Source organism: Trichomycterus rosablanca, chromosome 1 (assembly GCF_030014385.1).
Source record: "Trichomycterus rosablanca isolate fTriRos1 chromosome 1, fTriRos1.hap1, whole genome shotgun sequence".
Taxonomy (NCBI): domain Eukaryota; kingdom Metazoa; phylum Chordata; class Actinopteri; order Siluriformes; family Trichomycteridae; genus Trichomycterus; species Trichomycterus rosablanca.
Genome location: NC_085988.1, coordinates 15097690 through 15121862, shown reverse-complemented (window position 1 = coordinate 15121862; position 24173 = coordinate 15097690). Strand labels below are relative to the sequence as shown.

Genomic DNA, 24173 nt, shown 5'->3' with positions numbered 1-24173 from the left:
CTTTGATGACTGTTCCTGTCCTTTAGTCATAGTCTAATGGTGTTTTTGACCTGATCTAGGCACAGTGTTGGTGATAACGTATTGGTTACGTCTGGGGAATGAGGGGGCTAAACAGCCTAGCCATTGGAAGGTGCACTTGTCAGTGCTCTCACAGTGCCGATCCCAAGCCAGGAAGGCATTCGGCTGTTGGCTTGTAAAGTAATTATATGCTCAATTACTAGTTAGATGTGCTTTTCCAGTTATATACACACCGATCAGCCATAACATTAAAACCACCTCCTTGTTTCTACACTCACTTTCCATTTTATCAGCTCCACTTACCATATAGAAGCACTTTGTAGTTCTACTATTACTAAATGTAGTCCATCTGTTTCTCTGCATGCTTTGTTAGCCCCTTTTCATGCTGTTCTTCAATGGTCAGGACCCCCACAGGACCACCACAGAGCAGGTATTATTTGGGTGGTGGATCATTCTCAGCACTGCAGTGACACTGAAATTGTGGTGGTGTGTTAGTGTGTGTTGTGCTGGTATGAGTGGATCAGACACAGCAGTACTGATGGAGTTTTTAAACACCTCACTGTCACTGCTGGACTGAGAATAGTCCACCAATCAAAAATATCCAGCCAACAGCGCCCCGTGGGCAGCGTCCTGTGACCACTGATGAAGGTCTAGAAGATGACCGACTCAAACAGCAGCAATAGATGAGCGATCGTCTCTGACTTTACATCTACAAGGTGGACCAACTAGGTAGGAGTGTCTAATAGAGTGGACAGTGAGTGGACACGGTATTTAAAAACTCCAGCAGCGCTGCTGTGTCTTATCCACTCATACCAGCACAACACACACTAACACACCACCACCATGTCAGTGTCACTGCAGTGCTGAGATCATCCACCACCCAAATAATACCTGTTCTGTGGGGGTCCTGACCATTGAAGAACAGCATGAAAGCAGGCTAACAAAGTATGTAGAGAAACAGATGGACTACAGTCAGTAATTGTAGAACTACAAAGTGCTTCTATATGGTAAGTGGAGCTGATAAAATGGACAGTGAGTGTAGAAACAAGGAGGTGGTTTTAATGTTATGGCTGATCGGTTTATATATTTTCGGTTTGATATTATGTAACTTTTGTGTTCCACCAGTGCTGTCATTGCCATTTTATATACTATTAATGACATAATATGAGGTTTGGGATGTAGCATGTGTGATGGTGTGATGATTAAGCACTCGAACGCTTTGTTCAATATGTTTTGTTAAATGTAATAAATATGCAAAACAAAGGTAATTGAAGAAAGAACAGTGTTTGTTTTCACACTACCATGGATGAATTCCTATTAAGGAACATATTGACCCCCACTTTGACTTTTTAAAGATGGACTCTTATTATTCAGCTATGATAATAGCCATAACAGTTGACGTGCCGTTAAGAAATGAACGAACAAAACAAACAAACACTGTCGTGGGTGGGATCATTTTGTTTAATGAACTACAAAACCAAATCCACCTGTTATTGTATTTATTTCTATTTTTATATCATATATTAAAGATCAGATCTGAGTCGTTCTGCGAATAGAGATAGTATCTGTGCGAACTCCCTTCGTGAGGATCCTCCTGTGGTCATAAATTCCAGCCAGCTTGTGGTTTTGTCTCCTCTTCTGGGTGATGAATGGTTCGTGTTGTGTGTACCCCCCCCCCCCCCCCCATTTCCACCCCACCCTCTCATTAACTCCTCTCAGCCCGGCTGCAAACGTTAACCTTTCGTAATTGTGCACTGAGCCTCCCTTTGTTGGAGGAAAGCGTCTGCTTCGTCCCATCGCTGCCGAATAAAGAGTTTTTAACAGACATGATTAAGTGCAAACTGTTCGTACTTGCATTTAAAGCGCTGCCCGGTCTCGCCCCCTGTATTTCTCTCGGGTGACCTTCATTTTTTCACATATCGCTGCTCTTTTGGTAGTCTGGCAGACCAGATTGACCACTGTGGATGCCATACATTTAAAGTCATGCCTACTGAACTTTAAGCTTTCTTTCCCACTGGCTCCAAATCATTCCAAGTGGCGCTGATTTCACCACAACCCTGACCAGGATAAAATGTCCGGAGTAAATGTGTCTGGAGCTGATTAATAGTATGTTCACATGCACACTGATAGTTAAATTATTTGTTTTTTTTATGATTTTGCTGATAATCTTGTCATTTCAGTGGTTCCCCCAAAAATCTAATGAAGGTTTTCCACAGCGGATCATTCTGGTCTGCATACCAGATTCTGCGCAGTTTTTACTACGAATGTCCTTCCTGATGCAAACCTTATTATCACTGAGCACCTCCCAGTCATTACCCCCCTCAGACATAGCCATTTATGTCTATGTAGACACCCGGCCGGCCAATAACCACTAAGGCTTAGAACCTGCATATCTGTGATTGCCGGCTAGAGCAGCGTTTCCCAACCTTTTCTGCACCACGGACCGGTTTCATATAAAATATAATTTCACAGACCGGCGGGAAAGGGAATATTTAATAATATGTAGGGATGCATCAATAAAATTTTTTACAAGTACATGTATTTTTGTACTTGCCGATACCGATACCAATACCTATTGGATCAGATATCTGACGTGCTAGGAAACTCGATCCGGTCGCCGAGCGCTCGGCGAGCCGGTCGGATGGAGTTGTTGGATAGTTCACACTTAGCGATCGAGAGCCGAGTTTTGATCGCCGAGCGAACGCCGAGTTGCTCCCGAGCCGGCAAATCTAGCGCCGACCGGCCGCCGAGCGTAAATCAGGGCAAAACTCGTGTAGTGTGAACCAGGCATAACGCAGCAACGTGCACTAGGTACACGGTATCGGATGTTTAGTATCGGAGCCTCGTTTGCAAATACGAGTACAAGTTAATGAGCGCGGTATCGGGCAGATACCAGTATCATGCATCTCTAATAATATGCCTCTCAAATGATGTAAAATGAGCTTTTTTCGCTGCAATGAGAAACTGCTTCCATCTATGGGTATAAGACAATAACACCCGAAATAGCGGGTCTCTAATTATTCATTCTTTCTGTGCGGCCCGGTAATAAATAGCCCACAGACCGGTACTGGTCCGCGGCCTGGTGGTTGTGGACCACTGGGCTAGAGCATAATCCAAATAATCGACTTTTGTAGTGCACATACTTGCATGTTTTAGTCATTTCACTCAATTTGGGTTCTTTATTCTACCTCTTTTCAGGCTTCAGTTGAAAACATTTATTTATTAGGATTTTAACATCATGTTTTACACACTTTGGTTACATTCATGACAGGACAGATAGTTACAGGTTACACAAGATTCATCAGTTCGAGTTCAATGTCAAACACAGTCATGGACAATGTTGTATCTCCAATTAACCTGACTTTGGACTGTGGGAGGAAACCGGAGCTCCCAGAGGAAACCCACACAGACACAGGGAGAACATGCAAACTCCACACAGAAAGCACCCGGACCGCTCCATCTAGGAATCAAACCCAGGATCTTCTCACTTGTGAGGTGACAGTGCATTATTTTAATTGAAAGCGTGAAATAAATGAAAAAATATTATTATTATTGTAATCAACATGATGTACCCTAAATATTCTTTACACTTTTCACTTATTCTGTCCCAATTTTTTGGCAGGAATCAAATTCTACATTTGTTAATATTGATGTTTTATGTTTGTATTTAAAATACAATTCAGTCGGTCAGTGAAAGCATTGGAAATCTTTCCTTTTGTCAGTTAATTAAAGGTTCAAGGGAATGACCAAATCACAGATTCTTCTTTTTATTGCATTTTACAGAATGTCCCAACTTTTTTGGTAAATGGAGTTTGTACTTCAACCCGGTCGTTTGACCATAACATTTGGCCGATACTCAAACTCGGTTCAGAAAAGCCGCATCAGCTTCACACATTGCAGAGTCATTAAATAGTATTTTCTTCACAGTGTACTGTAGTTTTGAGTAAAAGTACACTGGGTGGGAGAAACGGAGGGCAGGATTTACCAGAATGACTTTGTTTGTTAGTGTTTGTCAGCTACAGGAATTAGTTCTGGTACTGTGGAAGCTGCTTCATGCTCTGCAGTGCAGACAGACTAAAACAATGTACAGCCTGTACAATCACCCAGTCAATGCACAGCCAGGAAACAATGGATACACACAAAGACGACACAGTACAGAGTCCTGTTACTGTATTAGTCACGCCAGGGATAGTAATAGAGACAGAATTACATTACGCAACACCCCCTCCCCCCAATAATAAAAAGGGTACTCAGGATTAATCAGACACACACACACACACAATGAATGATTCTTTTGTTTGATTGTGTAATGTTACTTTGGCATCATTAGATAATACTTTATGCATGGTGACTGTTACCTCACAGCAAGAAAGTCCTGGGTTCGATATCCAAGTGGACCGGTCCGGGTCCTCTCTCTGTGTGGAGTTTGCATGTTCTCCTCGTGTCTTGTGTTTGTTTCCTCCGGGAGCTCCGGTTTCCTCCCACAGTACAAAGACGTGCAAGTGAGGTGAACTGGAGATACTAAATTGTCCATGACTGTGTTTGATATTAAACTTGAACTGATGAATCTTGTGTAACCTGTAACTACCTGTTCTACCATACCATAAGTCTATATGGTATAATGACAATATATAATTATTTCCTTTATACAGTTAATAGGGCGGCACGGTGGCTAAGTGGGTAGCACTGTCGCCTCACAGCAAGAAGGTCCTGGGTTTGATTTCCAGGTAGTGCGGTCCGGGTCCTTTCTATGTGGAGTTTGCATGTTCTCCCCGTGTCTGTGTGGGTTTCCTCCCTCAGTACAAAGACGTGCAAGTGAGGTGAATCAGAGATACAATATTATCCAGGACTGTGTTTGACATTAAACTTGAACTGATGAATCTTGTGTAAGCAGTAACTACCTGCTCTGTCATGAATGTAACCAAAGTGTAAAACATGACGTTAAGATCCTAATAAATAAATTATGACGGTGGCACGGTGGTGAAGTATGCTAGCCTACTACCACTGAGATTTGAACCCTGGATTTGTTGTCCAGTGTGGCGTATGCACAGAAACGGTTAGCTAGCGTCCTGGGGTGTTCTGTCTCTGTGTTCTCAGATGAAAATAGGAGTATGTAAAACGGCATGTAAAAACTGTGGCAAATCTGGTATACAGACCATATTCACTATATACACATACACAGTACTGTCTAAAGTCTATGTGGTATAATGACAATATATAATTATTTCTCACTCTCTTTATACAGTAGGGCGGCACGGCACGGTGGCTAAGTTGGTAGTACTGTCGCCTCACAGCTAGAAGGTCCCGGGTTCGATCCCCAGGTGGGGCGGTCCGGGTCCTTTCTGTGTGGTTTGCATGTTCTCCCCGTGTCTGCGTGGGTTTACTCCGGGTGCTCCGGTTTTCTCCCACAGTCCACCCTGAACCTTGGATTTGTTGGCCAGTGTGGCATCTGCACACATATGATTAGCTAGCGTCCTGTAGTGGAGGAATGGCCGAATTGGGAGGTACACTTTTCTGTGTGTTTTTAGATGAAAAAATGGCTGGTAAAACCTGTGGCAAATCTGGTATAATGATCCACTGATCAGCCATAACATTAAAACCACCTCCTTGTTTCTACACTCACTGTCCATTTTATCAGCTCCACTTACCATATAGGAGCACTTTGTAGTTCTACAATTACTGACTGTAGTCCATCTGTTTCTCTGCATGCTTTATTAGCCTGCTTTCACTCTGTTCTTCAGTGGTCAGGACCACCACAGAGCAGGTATTATTTAGGTGGTGGATCATTCTCAGCACTGCAGTGACACTGACATGGTGGTGGTGTGTTAGTGTGTGTTGTGCTGGTATGAGTGGATCAGACAGAAATGCTGATGGAGTTTTTAAACACCTCACGGTCACTGCTGGACTGAGAATAGTCCACCAACCACAAATGGTGGGCGCTGTGGGCAGCGTCTACTGTCCACTCAAACAGCAGCAATAGATGAGCGATCGTCTCTGACTTTACATCTACAAGGTGGACCAACTAGGTAGGAGTGTCTAATAGAGTGGACAGTGAGTGGACACGGTATTTAAAAACTCCAGCAGCGCCGCTGTGTCTGATCCACTCATACCAGCACAACACACACTAACACACCACCACCATGTCAGTGTCACTGCAGTGCTGAGAATGATCCACCACCTAAATAATACCTGCTCTGTGGTGGTCCTGTGGGGGTCCTGACCATTAAAGAACAGGGTGAAAGCAGTATGTAGAGAAACAGATAGACTACAGACAGTAATTGTAGAACTACAAAGTGCTTCTATATGGTAAGTGGAGCAGATAAAATGGACAGTGAGTGTAGAAACAAGGAGGTGGTTTTAATGTTATGGCTGATCGGTGTATATATACTCGAGGCTCGAGGCTAGCGTAATGGACTAGCTGGATAGATCTGATTAAAGTATCTGACAGAACAAGTGCAGTAACACAGCAGAGTCAGCGGACTAGTGTTACGTCACTGTTCTTGGCTACTCACTATTCTTCAAATATCAGCATTGGCACTGGCCCCTGTTAGTTGACCCCTGCTAGAATTAGTGCCATGTTGTGCATGGAGTTGTGTGAACAAAAGTATTGGGACACCCCGTCTAATTAGTGACTTCATGTACATGTTCCAGGCACAACAGTTGCTAACAGGTGTAATAAATCAGTCATATAAAGGATATGATATTCTTCCAGCCTGGCAGCAACACTTTAGGGAAGGCCCTTTCCTGTTCCAGCATGACTGTGCCCCTTCATAAATACATGAAGAAAAACTTGGTTTAAAGAAGCTCCAGTGACCTGCACAGAGTCCTGACCTCAGCCCCACTCAACAGCTTTGAAATGACCTGGAACATCAACTGTGTGCCTAGCCATAAAAATGCTCTTCTGACTGACTTGGCCCAAATTCCCACAGACATACCGTATTTTCCGCACTATAAGGCGCACCTAAAAGCCTTAAATTTTCTCAAAAATCTGCCGTGCGCCTTATAATCCGGTGCGCCTTATGTGTGCACTGAGTTCCAAAATCTGTAAAAATGTTGTTGTGCGACTTTGGTAAGCGCTCCGCTTGATTGACTATCGCAGTGTTTCTCAACCTTTTTTCAGTCACGGCACCCTTTACTAGTGTTCAAAATCTTGAGTCACCCCAGTCTGAAATGTGTTAAGAAGCACTTACCCTCTGCATCCCTCCTCGCGCCACACACCCCTCCCCTTGGTGAAACCAACACGTGGTTGCGTATGGCGGGCGCTTCCGACACCCCCCCCCCCTCCCCTTTGCGAGCCAGCGCGTACGACTCGGTTCCTGTTATTCAGTTCGGATCTTTCGCAAACGACTCATCGCTGTACGCAGCAGACGCAACCCGCGTTTATTTATTTAAATAACATCAGAATGTTTTTGACGGCACCCCTGATGAAGCCAGACGGCACCCCGGTTGGAAATGGCTGGACTATCGGACCATTTCCCGCTGACACAGGGATGTAATACGTACACTACGTACGCTGGCAGCGATAAACCAATCAGAGAACATTACGTAATACGTACAGTACGTACGCTTACCTCCGCCACGCCTCCGGTAGGTATCCTTTTTTTGTAGACCGTATGTTTTAGCGCCTTATAATGCGGTGCGCCTTATGTATGGGTTAAGTACAGAAATAGATCCCGTAATTGAGACTGCGCCTTATAACCCGGTGCGCCATATAGTGCGGAAAATACGGTACTTTGAAGTCTTGTGAGAAGCCTTCTCAGAAGAGTTGCTGTTGTTCTAGCTGAAAAGATCACACAGAGGTCACTCTACTTTAATAGCATTTGGTTTTGAAATTGGATGTCCAACAAGCTCATGGCCAGATGTCCGAATAATTTTGGTCACATAGTGTATGTTTGCGGTATGTTTGCTTGTAAAAGGAGTAAGTAAAGGCTCAGTTTAAGGCTCAGCCTTTGCGCCGTATGACTATTGTCCCACATGGTCCCCCCCCCAAGGACAAAAGCCTGGGACTGTGTGTGTGTGTGTGTGTGTGTGTGTGTGTGTGTGTGTGTGTGTGTGTGTGTGTGTGTGTGTGTGTGTGCGCGTGCGGTCAGGATTGCTGTATCTGCATTTTCATCAGATTCACAAAGCGATTCTCCGTGGGTTGTTCTCGTCATATCCGCCAGGTTCAGATGGCAGATGGAAGCCACATGTCTTTTTTCCTCTCAGCCTCCGTTGTTCCTGGATCGATGCTACGTGCATGCTTATTTTCCAGCATGCTCCACGCTCGTACACACACACACACACACACACACACAGTACGATTACCTTTAACCAGAATCAGAGCTGTCTTGCCATGAAATGACACGTGTTAAACATGGCATTAAATTTCAAATATTTACATTTTCAGCATTTAGCAGATGCCTTTGTCCAAAACGACTTACATTACAGTTACAGTATACAATCTGAGCAATTAAGGGTTAAGGGCCTTGCTCAAGGGCCCAACACCAGCAAGCTAGTAGTAGTGGGGCTTGAACCAGTGACATTCTGATTACTAGTCCGTGTCCGCGTGGGTTTCCTCCAGGTGCTCCGGTTTTCTCCCACAGTACAAAGACGTGCAAGTGAGGTGAATTGGAGATACAAAATTGTCCAGGAGTTTGATGTAACCTTGTGAACTGATGAATCTTGTGTAATGAGTAACTACAGTTTCTGTCATGAATGTAACCAAAGTGTAAAACATGACATTAAAATCCTAATAAACAAACAAACAAACTGATTACTAGTCCAGCTTAACCGCTAGGCTACAACTTTGTTCTTCAGGTTGCTCTCTGCAATATACAGACAGTACAGTATACAGACAATGTACAGATTTTGAACGTGCTAAACAAAAATGAACATATACAAAGATAATATAAAATTAACTTTTATTTACATATTAGATCGATAGATGCATAGATAGACGATAGATGGATGATTAGATGGATGGATGGATGTATAGATGCATGGATGGATGGATTAATGGATAGATAGATGATAGATGGATGATGGATGGATGGATGGATGGATGGATTAATGGATAGATAGATGATAGATAGATGATGGATGGATGGATGGATGGATGGATTAATGGATAGATAGATGGATGGATGGATTAATGGATAGAAAGGTGATAGATAGATGATAGATGGATGGATGGATGGATGAATAGATGGATGGATGGATGGATGGATTGATAGATGGATGGATGGATGGGTGGATGGATGGGTGGATGGATGGATGGAAAGATGGATGGATAGATGGATTAATGGATAGATAGATAGACGGTGGATGGATGGATGGATGGATGGGAAGATAGATGGATGGATAGATGGATTAATGGATAGATAGATAGACAGTGGATGGATGGATGGATGGATGGGAAGATAGATGGATAGATGGATGGATGGATGGATGGATGGGAAGATAGATGGATGGATAGATGGATTAATGGATAGATAGATAGACAGTGGATGGATGGATGGATGGATGGGAAGATAGATGGATAGATGGATGGATGGATGGATGGATGGGAAGATAGATGGATGGATGGATAGATGGATTAATGGATAGATAGATAGACGGTGGATGGATGGATGGATGGATGGATGGATAGAGCTTCCTCAGTGGACCGGTACCATGTTCAAACATGTGTTTTGTGCGCAGGCTGACTATTCATGCGCCACCTTTTTTAATAACGAATGCATTCAAGCACTTCGCATAACTGGAGCCAAGTCTTTCACATTGTTGTGGCACAAATCCAGTTCAAAATCAGCTTTAGTTCAGCCACACTGAAGGAATTTCTAGCATAAACTGTGTGTTCAAAGTCCTGCCACAACATTTCAATAGGATTCAGGTCAGGTCACTTCCAAACCTTACATCTTTGTCTGGATTTTATTGTGACTCCCTGGATGAGATGTCAGTACGGTCTTGGGGGAATTTTGCTAGACTTGTCACTTGTGTAAAGATTTATCTAAGACAGAGAAAAGACACCGTACAGGCTTTAAAAAGGGTCAAGTGATTACCATCCGTTATAATCCACTTGGTGTTTGGCGCAGCTGGAGGTGAATGGGATTATAAGATTTGTGGCTGCTGGTGCAAGACCTTTGACTTATTTTGCCGTGCGAGCACTGTGCTCATAATGATTTTACTCACAATTGTCATCAAGCTTTGTAATCACAATCATGAACTGATCTGAGTGATATCATACAATAAATGATTAGATTATACAATCATATGTTTTTTTCTATTTTTTTATGCATTTTCTCCCTTTTTCCTCCTGATTTAGCGTAGTCAATTTGTCTTCTGCTGCTGGGGATCCTGATTGCATTGTAGGAGGGTATATTTGCCTGCTCCATGCCCCCTTCCAACACATGCGCTGTCCCTCAATCCCTTATTTATCGCCCGTACCGCTGTGGATTCGCACTTGTGGCTCCTCCACTTCTACACAGGGGCCTCGGTCTGCTAACCAGGGTCCTTTCACAGCGTTTGAAGACACCTCCCACATAGTCCGGTCATTTCCCCACCCAGCTCACGCGGTGGCCAATTTTTGTCAAGTCAACTTTATTTATATAGTGCTTTTTACAATAGACAATTATAACCAAGTGCCGAATTGGTCATACTGCCCTTACCCACCGACACCTCCTGGTTGGAGAGCAGGCACCAACCTGTCAAATCTGTGATACACCACTAACAACCAAACATATTTTATTACTATGTCCTACAATTTCAGCCATATGAGACCATTTTTGTAGAGTTGAGAATATAAAAGAATTGTTTGAGAAGATTCCTCCAGTTAAAATCCTTAACTTTTTAGAAAGTCTTCATATTAAACAACTGATCTGAGCATATAATGTTTTACAGTTCTAAAATCTGTCTATGCCATAAAATAGCCAGTGTTGCTGATATGGCAATAAACCCAAACAAACAAACAATTGACAATAGACATTGTCTGCTGCAGGCACTGCCAATTGTGCAAGATAGAAGGCGCCCAGCCAACCGGTAACAGAGCCGAGATTCGAAACGGGGTGTTCACATATGTACACATATGAGAATCTCATTGCTGGTGTGCTAGTGGAATATCCTGCTGCGCCACCTGGGCGGCCCAATCAAACATTTTTTATAAAACTTTATTTTAATTACCGTTTTATCCTGATAAGGGTTGCAGGGCGTCTGGCAACCAGTTAGAAATGCTGTGTGCAAATAGCCTGTATTCTATTAGCCTCTACTCGACCAGTGAAATATTAGAGGTAATTGAAGTACCTGGTTGTTTCCCACGGACATGACTGGAAATAATGAATTAAATTTTAGCTGACGATTCATTATCATATCAATAATTGCACTTAATGAGTTAAATGACACCCCCACACACACTATTTTAGTAAGCCCACACACACTAAATATTTGCAAATTGTGAAAGTAGACAGACAATTAAATGCATTGTGTTAGTATTATTTACTTCTGTTGTGCATCAGCCACCGCCCATGGTGGAACGCGGGCCAAGCACCAAGCCTGAATGGAACCAGTTCAACAACCAGAGTTCTTGTGGTTAAAAAGCGTTAGGTGATCCACCTGAGGTTATTTGGCTTCTTTGAGTCTGCGAGCCTCCTCAGTGGACCGGTACCATGTCCAAACATGTGTTTTGTGCAATCGTGCTCCGCCAGCCGCAGGCTGTGCCACCTTTCTCAATAACAAATTCATCCAAGCACTTTGGATAGCTGGAGCCAAGTCTTTCACACTGCCGTGGCACAAATCCAGTTTGAATAAATAAAATTTAAGCTGGCGATTCATTATCATATAAATAATTGCACTTAATGAGTTCTCTCTTGATGTCTTTCACTTGGTTGTAGAAGTTACGGATTGCCGTTTTTTAAATGCATGCTTTTTCCTGGTAATTCATCACAACATCTTCATGGCTTTGTGATAGTTGGCTGCACAGATGGCTCAGCTTTCTCCAATTCCTTCGGTCTTGTGTCGCATGTAGCAGACTGTAATGTTGTCAGTTCGGCTTATTCTCAGTCTTCCTCGTCTTCTGAGTCCCTCCAAAAGTCCTGTCAATGTTGTCATGTGGACGCCTCATCACATGCCCAAAGTAACGTAACTTGCGGGACTTTCTGCTCTGGCCATCTTGTACTGAATGCTGGTTCTTCTGCCGTACTGAGCGGCAACAATTCCTTCTCTGTATATTGTCGGTTAACGTGTACCATATGGTACTGTTGAGTCAATATTTAGATACTCGCCCCAAAGCCTGCCGGGAAGAATCTGTGGCTGTGGTTGTCTTTCCAGTTGAAAACTGGCTGGGGTGGTGGGTCCGCACACGGCTTTTCGGGTTTGTTACATTAGCACCTTTTACAGCCGTCATAGATAGAGAGATGGACAGATAGATTCAGCTTTATTGTTATTATGTGGTTAATCTAAAAATTATAACCGATTTTCATACCGTCATACCGTCTTCAGAAAATACAGCTGTATACGGTCTTACCGGGGGGGTCCGCGGGCGTCTCTCTGTTAGTAATGGGTCGTTCGCGAGCGATCCGATTCTATTGAACGGCTCTTTCAAATGAACGAGTCGCATCTCTGGGAGCCGCTATATACATGTTTTCATTTTTGCGCCGTTCTTATCGGCTGTAATACACCCATTCTGCTTCACATCAGTACGGGGAATTAATCAGTCATAATAAAAGCCGTTTATTGTCGGAATTCAAATCCGAAACACTTTTAGTATCGCGAAGAGTGAGCGCGACACACACACACACACACACACACACACACAGATAATATTATATTGTATAAACTTGCACAAGTGTGTTTTTTTTGCAAGATCGGGCTTGTCAGTGAATGTAACTGTATTCGGTACAAAGAGATATTATATTGACATGCTAGCGCGTTGTGCCACCCCATCCCATGGTTTTGAATGGCAAGATGCTAACTGTTAGCTTAGCAAGCAGAACCCGATGCAATCGCTGTCTAAGTAGCGCGTTCGAATAACCTGCCTTATAATAACTTAATAGAATTGACTTAATAGAATCCTCTCTACTGAGGCAGCTGCCTATGTAGGCAGTAAGACAGCAAGGCAGCTCACTTGGTGTTTGAACAGACCCTATGTAGAGCGCTCCTTAGCTTTTGTGTTATCGCCTCAAAAAGTGAGCACCCCCACAACCAATCAGTGAGCTCCAACCACCTACAACTCCCGCCCCTCCCTTACTGTGGATGCGCGCAGGTCTTAAAGTCTCAGTTTTCAAGGTAGACCTGAAGCAGAAATTTGGCGCTTCACATTTTTAAATACCGTCAGCATTTTTAAATACCGCGTTATACCGTAATATCGTCATACCGCCCAACCCTAATACATAATAATATATACATAATGATTAAGTTTAATAATGGGAATAACTAGGTATGTACAATAATAATAATATAAATATAATAATAATAATAATAATAATAATAATAATAGTAACATAAGCATAGAAAAGGGAAATACAGTAGTTAGAACAGTAATAATTATAATACAGATATATCAAACAATAAATAACTTCACTCACTTCCCTAACCGCTTATCCAATCGGGGGGGGGTCAAACAGTAACACCCTGGACAGGGCGCCAGTCCATTGCAAGGCAGACACACATACACACACCCATTCACCTATAGGGCAATTCAGTGTCTCCAATTAACCTGACTGCATGTTTTTGGACTGTATGTTTTTGGACTGTGGGAGGAAACCCACGCAGACACGGGGAGAACATGCAAACTCCACACAAAAAGGATCCGGACCGCCCCACCTGGGGATCGAACCCAGGACCTTTTTGCTGTGAGGCGACACTGCTGCCCACCGAGCCACCGTGCCGCCCTATACATAGGGTCTCGATGGGTAAATAATTGTGCAGATATGTATGAGGTAGACAGTTTATGCAGTTGTAGTGATAATAGTGCAGGTGCAAATGATAATAAATAATGGGTCCAGTGTGTAGTCCAGGGTGTTAGTGGTGATAACGGTGTAGTGTGGCTTTCAGCATTGCAGATTTGACAAATCACCACATCTTCAAATTTTGTGTTTGAACAGGTTTTAGAACAACTGAAAGGCCGATCCCTTCTTCACACAGTGGCCACACAGATGTTTACATTGTGAGCAGTAATCTACAGTGAGATGTTTAAACATGTACAGGGCTCTAGGGTGCGACCAATTTGGTCGCACATGCGACCTAATTTCTCAATGGTGCGACTGAAAAAAATCTGAGGTCGCACCGGTGCGACCAGCCGTTCGAGGGGAAAAAAGTCTCTGTGACTCTGAAAGTCTCCGGTGCAACAACAGACACGCATTAGATCCATATCTAATCATATCTAATCACATCTATATGTCTAACCAATCAGAGATAGTGAAGGGCGGGACCAGCATCATCAACGGTGGGCGTTACACAGCGAAAGTTAAGAGTGGTAATATCATGGTGGAGTGTGTAGAATATGTGTGAGCATCTGTGCTGCTGTTACAGATGTTGGTTTTAATGTAAAAACATCAATCAAATATCGGTGATTAGAAGACGTGACGTGTTTGTCTCAGTTGTTGTTTTCTTTAGTTCATTGACGTGAGAAGAGTTTTGCGCTTCGCTTTCACCGCGACTCTCGACGCAAATAACCGATTTGCTCAGCGCTCGACTCGATAGATGAAACATCATTAAAGTTCCACGATACAAACACCCATCTGTGTGAAATAACCATCAAATCCAGTCTAAAATACCACATGTATCTGTGTTTAGCTGGATTTACTTCACGTGTGGTGTTTATATTTCACGTTAAACGTTGTTCTGTCCGGGTCACTTTTACCGCGTCATATCACAAAGTTCATCTTTTTTTTAGGGCACTTTAAAAATATCAGCAGCAAACTGACTAAAAATTTAATAATGTCATGTAGCCTATGTCAATAATATGCGTCTCGTTACTGCATTAACCATATGTAATATTCTTATCATTAAATGAGATGTGCAGTTTGAAGCCCTTAAAACACTTGCACTGTTAATTCAGATTTTCTTTTTATTTCACTTTTTCAGTAAGTTACCTTTCTTGTAGAATTGTGCTTCAAATAAAGAACTTTATGTTGACCAGATTGTTAGTTAATCATTTACAAGTCAAAAAGTGAACCTGTAAAACTGCAGTGTTAAATGCGGTGCGGTCGAAAATTTGGGTGCACCTAACTTTTGTGCTGGTGCACCTAAGAAAAAAAGTTAGGCGCACCAGTGCAACCAGTGCAAAAAGTTAGTCTAGAGCCCTGATGTATCTTCTCCGTCTTTCTGAATGACTCATATTCAGTTTAGCAGAGATGACAACACTTGTTTACAGAATCGTGGATAGAGATCTGTCCAGGCATGCCTTATGTTATGTTGCGTTCCTCTGACTTTCCTTGTAATCGCGACGTTAAAACCCGAAATGACGTAATCTACATCTACATCTGTTAGTTTGAGCTACAAGGTGTGGAAAAACTCCTACACTTTCACAATTGGCGAAAGCTCCTGGACAGAGGGATGTTATCATGGATTTAAAAATGCAGAGATGTGCTGTTCCAGTTTTGTTGATGGTGCAAGGTACCATGTTGATAAAGACGTCATATTAACAGCTTAACACAGAGTTATAGGCGCTATCCTGAAGTTTCTCCTATTTAATCAAAAGTCCACACCAGGTTCTAGGAAACAAGAATGGGGTCCTGTCCTAAATCGGTCCATTTGATCTGTTGTGTTAAGCACTTGAGTCAGATTTTCTTTTCTATTAATTGATGCAATTTCTCCCTTTATCGCCTGATTTAGCATAGCCAATTAGTCTGTTGCTGTTTTGCTGTACAAAATTGGCCACCAGTCTGCAAGGACCCTGGTTACTAGCCTGAGGCACCTGTACAGAAGTGGAGGAGCATGGGGATCAGTGCATGGCTTTGTATGTGCAAATCCGCTGAGGCACGGGCGAATAAAAAGTGGTCGAGGGACTGCGCACGTGTCGGAGGGGGCGTGAGGCAGGCGAATATACCCTGCTCGGATGGGATCGGGATCCCCAGCAACGCTAAAATCTGGAGAAAAAGAAAGAAAATGCATTAAAAAAAAAAGAATTTACCCTTTGATTGGCGAAAAAGGAACCCACCCCAACTAAGACCATGTCCACACTGGTTTTACCAGACGCTGTATCAAAATGTAATTGTTTGTGAACACTGTGGGTGTGTTCGAAAACCTAGTGAGCTGTCTACATAGTCGCATTTTACGTCATCCTGTGTGCGCTCCCGAGACGGAGGCTGTTTGAAATCCTAGATGCCTTAAAATGCCCCTTATTAAGGTATCTTAAAATTTCATTGCTATTTTCACTCCAGAATGAGCGAGCATCCGATGCTGCCTTAGCGGCCAAGGCAATCCCAGCATTCATTGCGGCACAATTTTTTAAAATGTAAATAAATTATCATTGATTTTTAATTTGTATAAACTTGGCTTGTCAGGGACAGTTTAACCGTTTTCGGTACACGGACGGGGATGTTATTTGACATGCTAGCACGTTGTGCCACCTCATCCCATTGGTTTGAATGGCATGATGCTAACTGTGTTAGCTTAGTAAGCGAAACCCGATGTTATCGCTGTCTACGTAGTGCGTTCGAATAACCTGCCTAATGCCTAGTTTACACTACGCGATCTTTGCCCTGATTTTCGCTCCACGACTGGTCAGCGCTAGATTTGCCGGCTCGGGAGCAACTCGGCGTTCGCTCGGCGATCAAAACTCGGCTCTTAATCGCTAAGTGTGAACTACCCAACAACTCGATCCGACCGGCGCGCCGAGCGCTCGGCGACCAGATCGAGATATCTAGCATGTCAGATATCTGATCTGAATTGCACGCCTGGCAGTGAGTGCTATGTCGAACAGCCAATGAGAACGCAAGATACAGTGTGAGGGGAAACGCAGGGGAGGAGTGAGGCTGTACAGGGGCTTAATATAGTTTAGATCATAATACACAGGTGTTACACACAAGTTTTACAGTATTTCTGACCTTATCGTTCTCTACAAAACACCAACGTTGCATTGCAAAAATATTTATTAACCTCCAACTCACTACACAACAACCCAAGCCAAATCCACTAAGATTCATTTATTTTTTCTCTTTGTTTTTACGTGCACAAACTTTGATCGCTCGCTACTTGTGCATTTTAGGACGTGGTATCATTAAGTCACTTCTCGTGTTTGTTTTCGTGACGAAACGATATTTGTGAGAGCAGAAAAGCTCGCCTGTGATTCCAGTCGGTGATAGATGGTGTAGTGTGAAACCCCCTATCACCGATCAGTCATGTAGTGTGAAATATACACAGACTGAAAGACTCCCGAGTGCAAAAGATTCAGTCGTGTAGTGTGAACTTTACAGCGACCCGGCAAATCAGAAAGTCGTGTAGTGTGAACTTGGCATTATGAGTCGATGACTTATTAGAATCCTCTCTATTTAGGCAGCTAAGTAAGACAGCGAGGCAGCTCCCTAGGTTTTTGAACACACCCTATGTCTACCCTGCAGGGATGCATCAAAAAGAACAGTGTTATTCAACTCAGGTTGTGTCTAAAAAAAAGGGTGTGTAAGATCAGACTGAATGGATGAGACATAATCTGATTGTGTGTGTTTTTGTACGTTTCAGTTGCTGGGAGCTGCGTTCCTGGCTGTAGGACTCTGGGCATGGGCTGAAAAGGCAAGTCATTTCACAGTCCTCATTTTTCAAAAATCACATATTGCACTGATTTTTATAGAAAAGCCACATTTCACGACAGTCGTTAAATTACACTCATAACCTGAATGATATAAATGAACAGAATAAATAGAAACAGCTACCTTAATAGTTTAATGTAAACCTAGAACAGGGGTGCCCAATACGTCCAGTCGACCGCACAGTGCACGCTGGTAGAGCGCACCTCATTCAAACAGGTCAACGTGATTGACATGAAATGTGGTCACTGTTTCTTTAATTTTTGGTTTGTTACTATAGCTACGCCTCAGCCCGACTAAAGCACTGCTAATATAGAAATTTTCATTCATCAGTAGCCAGTTTGCACCATTTTTGCATTTTTTCTTTTGTAACCTGCACCGTTAGTGAAGATGAGTGTGCAAGCACAAAGAAACCAAAAACCAAGAAGCTGACGGAGAAATTTTAACCCTTCAATCTGACATTCATATACTGTAAAGTCAAGGGCCTCTGCTGGACAATTTTGGAACTTGCTGGCTGAGGAAAAATTTCCAAACGTAAGAAAATGTGCCACATATTTGACTGCCAGCATTTTTTCCCACATGAAAATAATTACGTCTAAATATCGGTCCACCCTTACTAATGAACACTTGGAAGCTGCTTGAGAATTGGCATCATCAGCTACTGTCTAAACCTGACTGACACCATCAGCGTAAATCATCAGATTAAGGTTAGTGTGATTTTTCAGTCGCCTGCCCTGTGAAGCTGAATATCAATATAGGAACTGAAGTGCATTTTAAAAAATGATGAGGCCAACCTTAAAAAGTAGATCGTGATGAACCGTCGACTAAAATAGTAGATCTCAAGCCATGAAAGTGTGGGCACCCCTGACCTAGAACATTCAGCAACGGTGCAAGACTGTTTCAAATACAAAAATTGTATCCCTGCATCCACAGAATCGGTTGGGAGATTTCCAAACTCAATTAAGTAAGGCTTCCCAGAAGACTGGATGGTATTAAAGCTGCAAAGAAAAGAGGGAGCAGGGTTTATACAGGGTGAGTCAAAAGTCGCAGGACACTCTTTTCTTTCAGAAACGAAAGGGAAAAGGACATATCTGAATACCCCAGCAAGTAATGGGTGAGGGGGCCTATCTTTTCGTCTATGTCCGGAACATGGCCGCCATCTTGAAAGCCGCCATATTGGATCAAGTGGCAAGTTTTTCCAATGGGTCATGTAGCATATCAAAGAAGACCAGAATTTTCTCAGAAATCGATTGCCGCAATTTGCAATATCTCTTGTGGTTCAAAAGTTATCAACGCAGAAAGTTGCAACAACAGAAAGTTACACGGGTGCCCCATATTCCACACCACACCATAACCTTCACATCACCTACGACTTTGGTGTCTGCCGTCTAGTGAGGGTTTTCGTCACTCCAGTTCCTCACGTTCTAGCGGTTGACCTCACCACTGACATAAAATTTGGCCTCGTCACTGAACAGAATTCCCTGTGCGAATGCGGGATCCCGTTGATGTTGGTCTAACGCCCAGGTGCAGAACTCGACACGTCTATCAGGGTCATCCTCTGATTTTTTCTGCTGCAGCTGGATATTGATATTGGGTGCCAGTTATTGGTATGAAGAATCTGTACAAGGGATGACTGGCTGACACCACATTCTGCTGCGAGACGTCGCGTGCTGCGTCGTGGACTTTTCGCAAAGGCTGCCAAAACCATTGTTGGGGTTTCTTCGTCGGTAGCGGTCTTCGGACGACCACTACGTGGTGAGTGAAATTGGTGGTCGGTTGTTGAAGTCTGTGGCTATGATCGCCGGACATCAGAATCACCTCAATCCTCTCTTCTTTCGTCAATTCCATCTTCAGTTACCTGTAACGAACAACAAAAGTTTTGAACTTTCCGTGTTGATAACTTTTGAACCACAAGAGATATTGCAAATCTGCTGGGGTATTCAGATATGCCATTTTCCCTTTCGTTTCTGAAATAAAAGAGTGTCCTGCGACTTTTGACTCACCCTGTAGTTTTGGAATTGGTTGTCCATCAAGCTCATGGTCAGGTGTCCCAATACTTTTGTCCATACGAGTATATCTACAAAACAGCAAGGGGTTCACCATAATTGGAATTACATTTATACACTGTTCACTTTAAAAACAGTTTGTAGAAAATAGGAGTAGATGTTCTTATGATGTTTTTATGCATGAGTAGAAAATGAGGTTAAAGACTTCAAGTCGAGACTGCTGTGCCAACAATGCTGCTCCTGCTAGATGGGATGGACACCTGGCATGTTTGCACCAATAATGTCTATAACTAACAACGGACTTCATCACAGACTAGACTGAATAATGAAGAACTCTAATTATTATTATTATTATTTTGCTAGTTATAACTTTCAGTTCAATTTAATTTTGTGTTTGTATGATTTGTTTAATTCCTATTTATTTAAAGTATCCTCCAGATCACCCAAGAAGGATGGAGGTCCCTGCTGAGTCTGATTCCTCTCAAGGTTTCTTCCTGTAATTTTAAGGGAGTTTTTCCTTGCCACTGTCACCCTCGGCTTGCTCAATAGGGGTTGTTGGTCTGTTGGTCCTGGATTCTGTAAAGTTGCTTGTCCATTGTAAAAAGCGCTATATAAATAAATTTGACTTGACTTGAGTGTGTACTGGTATTGTACTGGCACATTATACACGGACGAGTCCAAGAATGTGACCTTTAAGCCTTTCACTGTTTATCCGAGTGTCACCATGCTTTAAACTCCCCACCTTTGTACTTTGCTGTGGAGTGTTTGTGTGAGCATTTCAAGCTTTTGGCTCAGTCATGGACACCTTTTGCTCTCTGTAACTGATCTACAATAAAACGTGACTCATACGTCTGTGTTAGTCTGGCTCTGTTACTCTGATACCAGTAAATGACCTACGTATGAGTAGTTTTATTTATTTTTTAAATTATAGTGGATTCTACCCCCGTTTACTCTGGGTTTCTCCGAGCTGGATGAATCACCGATCCAGAGGAATTGCAGTCATAGAGAGTTTCAGTCTGAAAGGTCAGGCGTGCTGCATTTACTCCTGTAAGCTGTAAGCTGTCCAATTATCAGACTGTAAATAATTAATATTCCTGGGCATCGGTCAGCGTGTGACCTATTAATTTCAGCTCTACGGGAACATGCCTGTAACAAGATCTAAATTATTAACAGACAAGTTCAACGACATGTCAGTTTGCTAAATGTTAATTCTACATTAAGAGTTCATTTTAGGGATGTAACGATACACTCTACCCACAATGCGATGCGATTCACGATACTGGGTTCACGATACGATTTCCCCCCGATTTTCCAGAAGTTTCCTTTTATTATTTCTATTCAAAAAATGTAATAAAATACTGTATTTGTGATTATTTTTTATTTAGCTGAATAACGAATGCCTTTTTATTTCTGAGATAGGTACAAACTATGCAAAACAATTTTGAATTAAGCCCAATTTTGCTGAAAAACCCCGAATTTGGCCACCGTGCCAGTGACGTCAACAAGGAGAGGTGTATAGCGCCAGTGCCCTCTGCTGTTTAAAGTGAATATTGATTCATTTTACATGTCAAATCGATTTGAATCGTGGAATTTTTGAATTGGTTATTAACTGTATTGTGGTAAATTGTTACATCCCTAGCTAATTTACATTTACATTTTCGGCATTTAGCAGACGCCTTTATCCAAAGCGACTTACAGTACAGTTACAGTATACAGTCTGAGCAATTGTGGGTTAAGGGCCTTGCTCAAGGGCTCAACAGCAGCAACCTGGCGGTGGTGGGGCTTGAACCAGCAACCTTTTGATTACTAGTCCTGTACCTTAACCTCTAGGCTACGGCGTGGTAGGTGAAAACGTACACATCAGTAATTGTATATTCGATATATCGGTATAAATACGCAGTGGTAAAAGTATGCTAGCCCACTATCACTTAGATCCGGGGTTTGAATCTTAGTGGTGCTATCAGCAGGCCGGGCATCCGCACAGACATGGGGTGGCCGAAACAGGCTGGTCATTGGGAGACACACAGGTCAGTGCTTATTTAATGCAGATCCCAAGCACACATAAACACAGGAGGGCGGTGTCTAGCATAAAAACTGTGGTCAGGTATGCTGACCAGATCCACTGTGGCGACCCCTAATGCTGGAGCAGCCGAGGACAAAAAAAGAAATATAATTAAGTCAAATAAAATCTTTTCAATTACTCATTAAATATACTACATATATAAGTTTTCTTCCAGTTGATCTACAAGAGTCTGTTCGAAAACCTTGTGATCTCTCTACATAGACGCATTTTACATCCTACGCACTTGAGAGGAAGGCATGTCTAAATTCTTGGATGCCTTAAAATGCTGCCAACTAATGCCTAGTTCACACTACACGATTTTTGCCCTGATTTTCGCTCGCCGACTGGTCGGTGCTAGATTTGCCGGCTCAGGAGCAACCCGGCGTTCGCTCGGCGATCAAAAATCGGCACTCGATCGCTATGTGTGAACTATCCAACAACTCGATCCGAGCATATGACTAGCATGTGAAATATCTGGATATGAGTCGCCCAACTGGCATTGAGTGCTATGTTGAACAGCCAATGAGAAACGCAGGATACGGTGTGAGGGGAAACGCAGGGGAGGAGTGTTAAAAGGTGGGACAGGGGCATAATATAGTTTATATCAGAATACATCAGCACACACACGTTTTACAGTATTTCTGACCTGATCGTTCTCTACAAAACGTAACACCAACGTTGCATTGCAAAAATATTTATTAACCTCCAACTCACTATAAAACAATCCCTGCTGTTCATGTTGCCAAATCCACTCAGATTCATTTATTTTTCTCCTTGATCTTACGCTGCATATCAACGCACAAACTTTGAATGCTCGCTACTTGTTGACGTGCATTTTTGGACGTGGTATCATTAAACCTTTCGTCACTTCTCACGTTAGCAAGAAGGTCTTGGGTTCGATCCCCAGGTGGGGCGGTCCGGGTCCTTTCTGTGTGGAGTTTGCATGTTCTCCCTGTGTCCACGTGGGTTTCCTCCGGGTGCTCTGGTTTCCTCCCACAGTCCAAAGACGTGCAAGTGAGGTGAATTAGATACTAAATTGTCCAAGAATGTGTACGATATAACCTAGAGATCTTATGAATCTGTGAACTTAACTACCTGTCGTGTCATGAATGTAACCAACATGTAAAACATGACGTTAAAATGCAAATAAACAAAGAAACAACTTTCTCGCGTTTGTTTCCGTGACAGAACGTAGTTCGGGAGACCAGAGAAGCTCGCCTGCGATTCCAGTTGGTGATAGCTGGTGTAGTGTGAAACCCCCTATCACCGATCTGTCGTGTAGTGATGTTTTTACTAAACACTTAAGCTGACTTGTACCTATTTACTAACACTTTTTTCCATTTCCAAAAAAAAAAAAAAAAAACACTCTGGTTCTAACAGGTTTCAGCAGATTTGTGTTCTTTGACTGTTGTTTACTAAAACTTGAGAAATGAAATGTTTACTATGGAAGCACTTCTGTAAGTCGCTCTGGATAGGAGCATCTGCTAAATGCAGAAAATGTAAATGTAGTGTGAAAGCCATACCCACTTGAAAGACTCCCGATTACAAGAGATCCAGTCATGTAGTGTGAACTGTTCAGCAACCTGACGACTTAGTCGTGTAGTTTGAACTTGTCTCATCAGTAACAGTTTTCAGTACACAGAGGAAGACGTTAGCTGGCATGCTAGCGGGTTGTCGCCTCAGCCCATTGATTTGAGTGGCCTGAGGCTAACTGTGTTAGCTTAGTAAGCGAAAACAGCTTAATCTCTGTCTAAGTAGTGCGTCTAAATAATCTGCCTTATAAATCTGAGTTTGATGTCTTATTAGATCCTCTCTACTGAGGCAGCTGATCAGGTAGGAAGTAGGCAGCAAGGCAGCTCACTAGGTTTTCGAACAGACTCTATAAGTAAGTGTAAGTATGTAGAAACCAAAACATGAGCTTCTTGAACATCCAGTTGCAAGACCATGTGTAACCAGTTTGTTCCAGCCACTTTTTATGTTTATTTCCCTTCCACACAGTTTTTTTTTTTTACCTTCAGTAAATATGCAGAAGCTTGTTCCATGTTAACGTCATTTCACTCTGAATACTCGAGAACTGGATTGCGGCATCACAGAAAACTAAAGAACAGACCAAGTAGCCTGAAAGGAAATGGAACAGCAAGCAACCTTCAGATGCAAAACCAGTAATAAACAGCTTTATTAGAAACAGATGGGAGTCCAAGTGGGATACTCAAGAACAAAACAAGCTTCATGAAATATGCCCAAACGTTAACACCTTTTTTATTCTATTTATTTTACTTTATTTTGTTTATGCATTTTCTCCCTTTTAGCGCGTCCAATTGCCCGATTGCGTCATGCTTCCTCTACACCAATGCCGATCCTCATTCTGATTTA

At 42.6% G+C, this 24173-nt stretch overlaps 1 protein-coding gene across 1 annotated transcript in view; it reads left to right on the top strand.

Annotated features, from left to right (window-relative positions):
* The window catches only part of tspan17 (tetraspanin 17), a 61043-nt gene that overhangs the window by 3944 nt on the left and 32926 nt on the right, over window positions 1-24173 (top strand). Inside the window, exon 2 of the mRNA XM_062985091.1 lies at window positions 17668-17718. Within this exon, the coding sequence (XP_062841161.1) occupies window positions 17668-17718 (51 nt within the window). The remainder of the gene's footprint in view (window positions 1-17667; window positions 17719-24173) is intronic.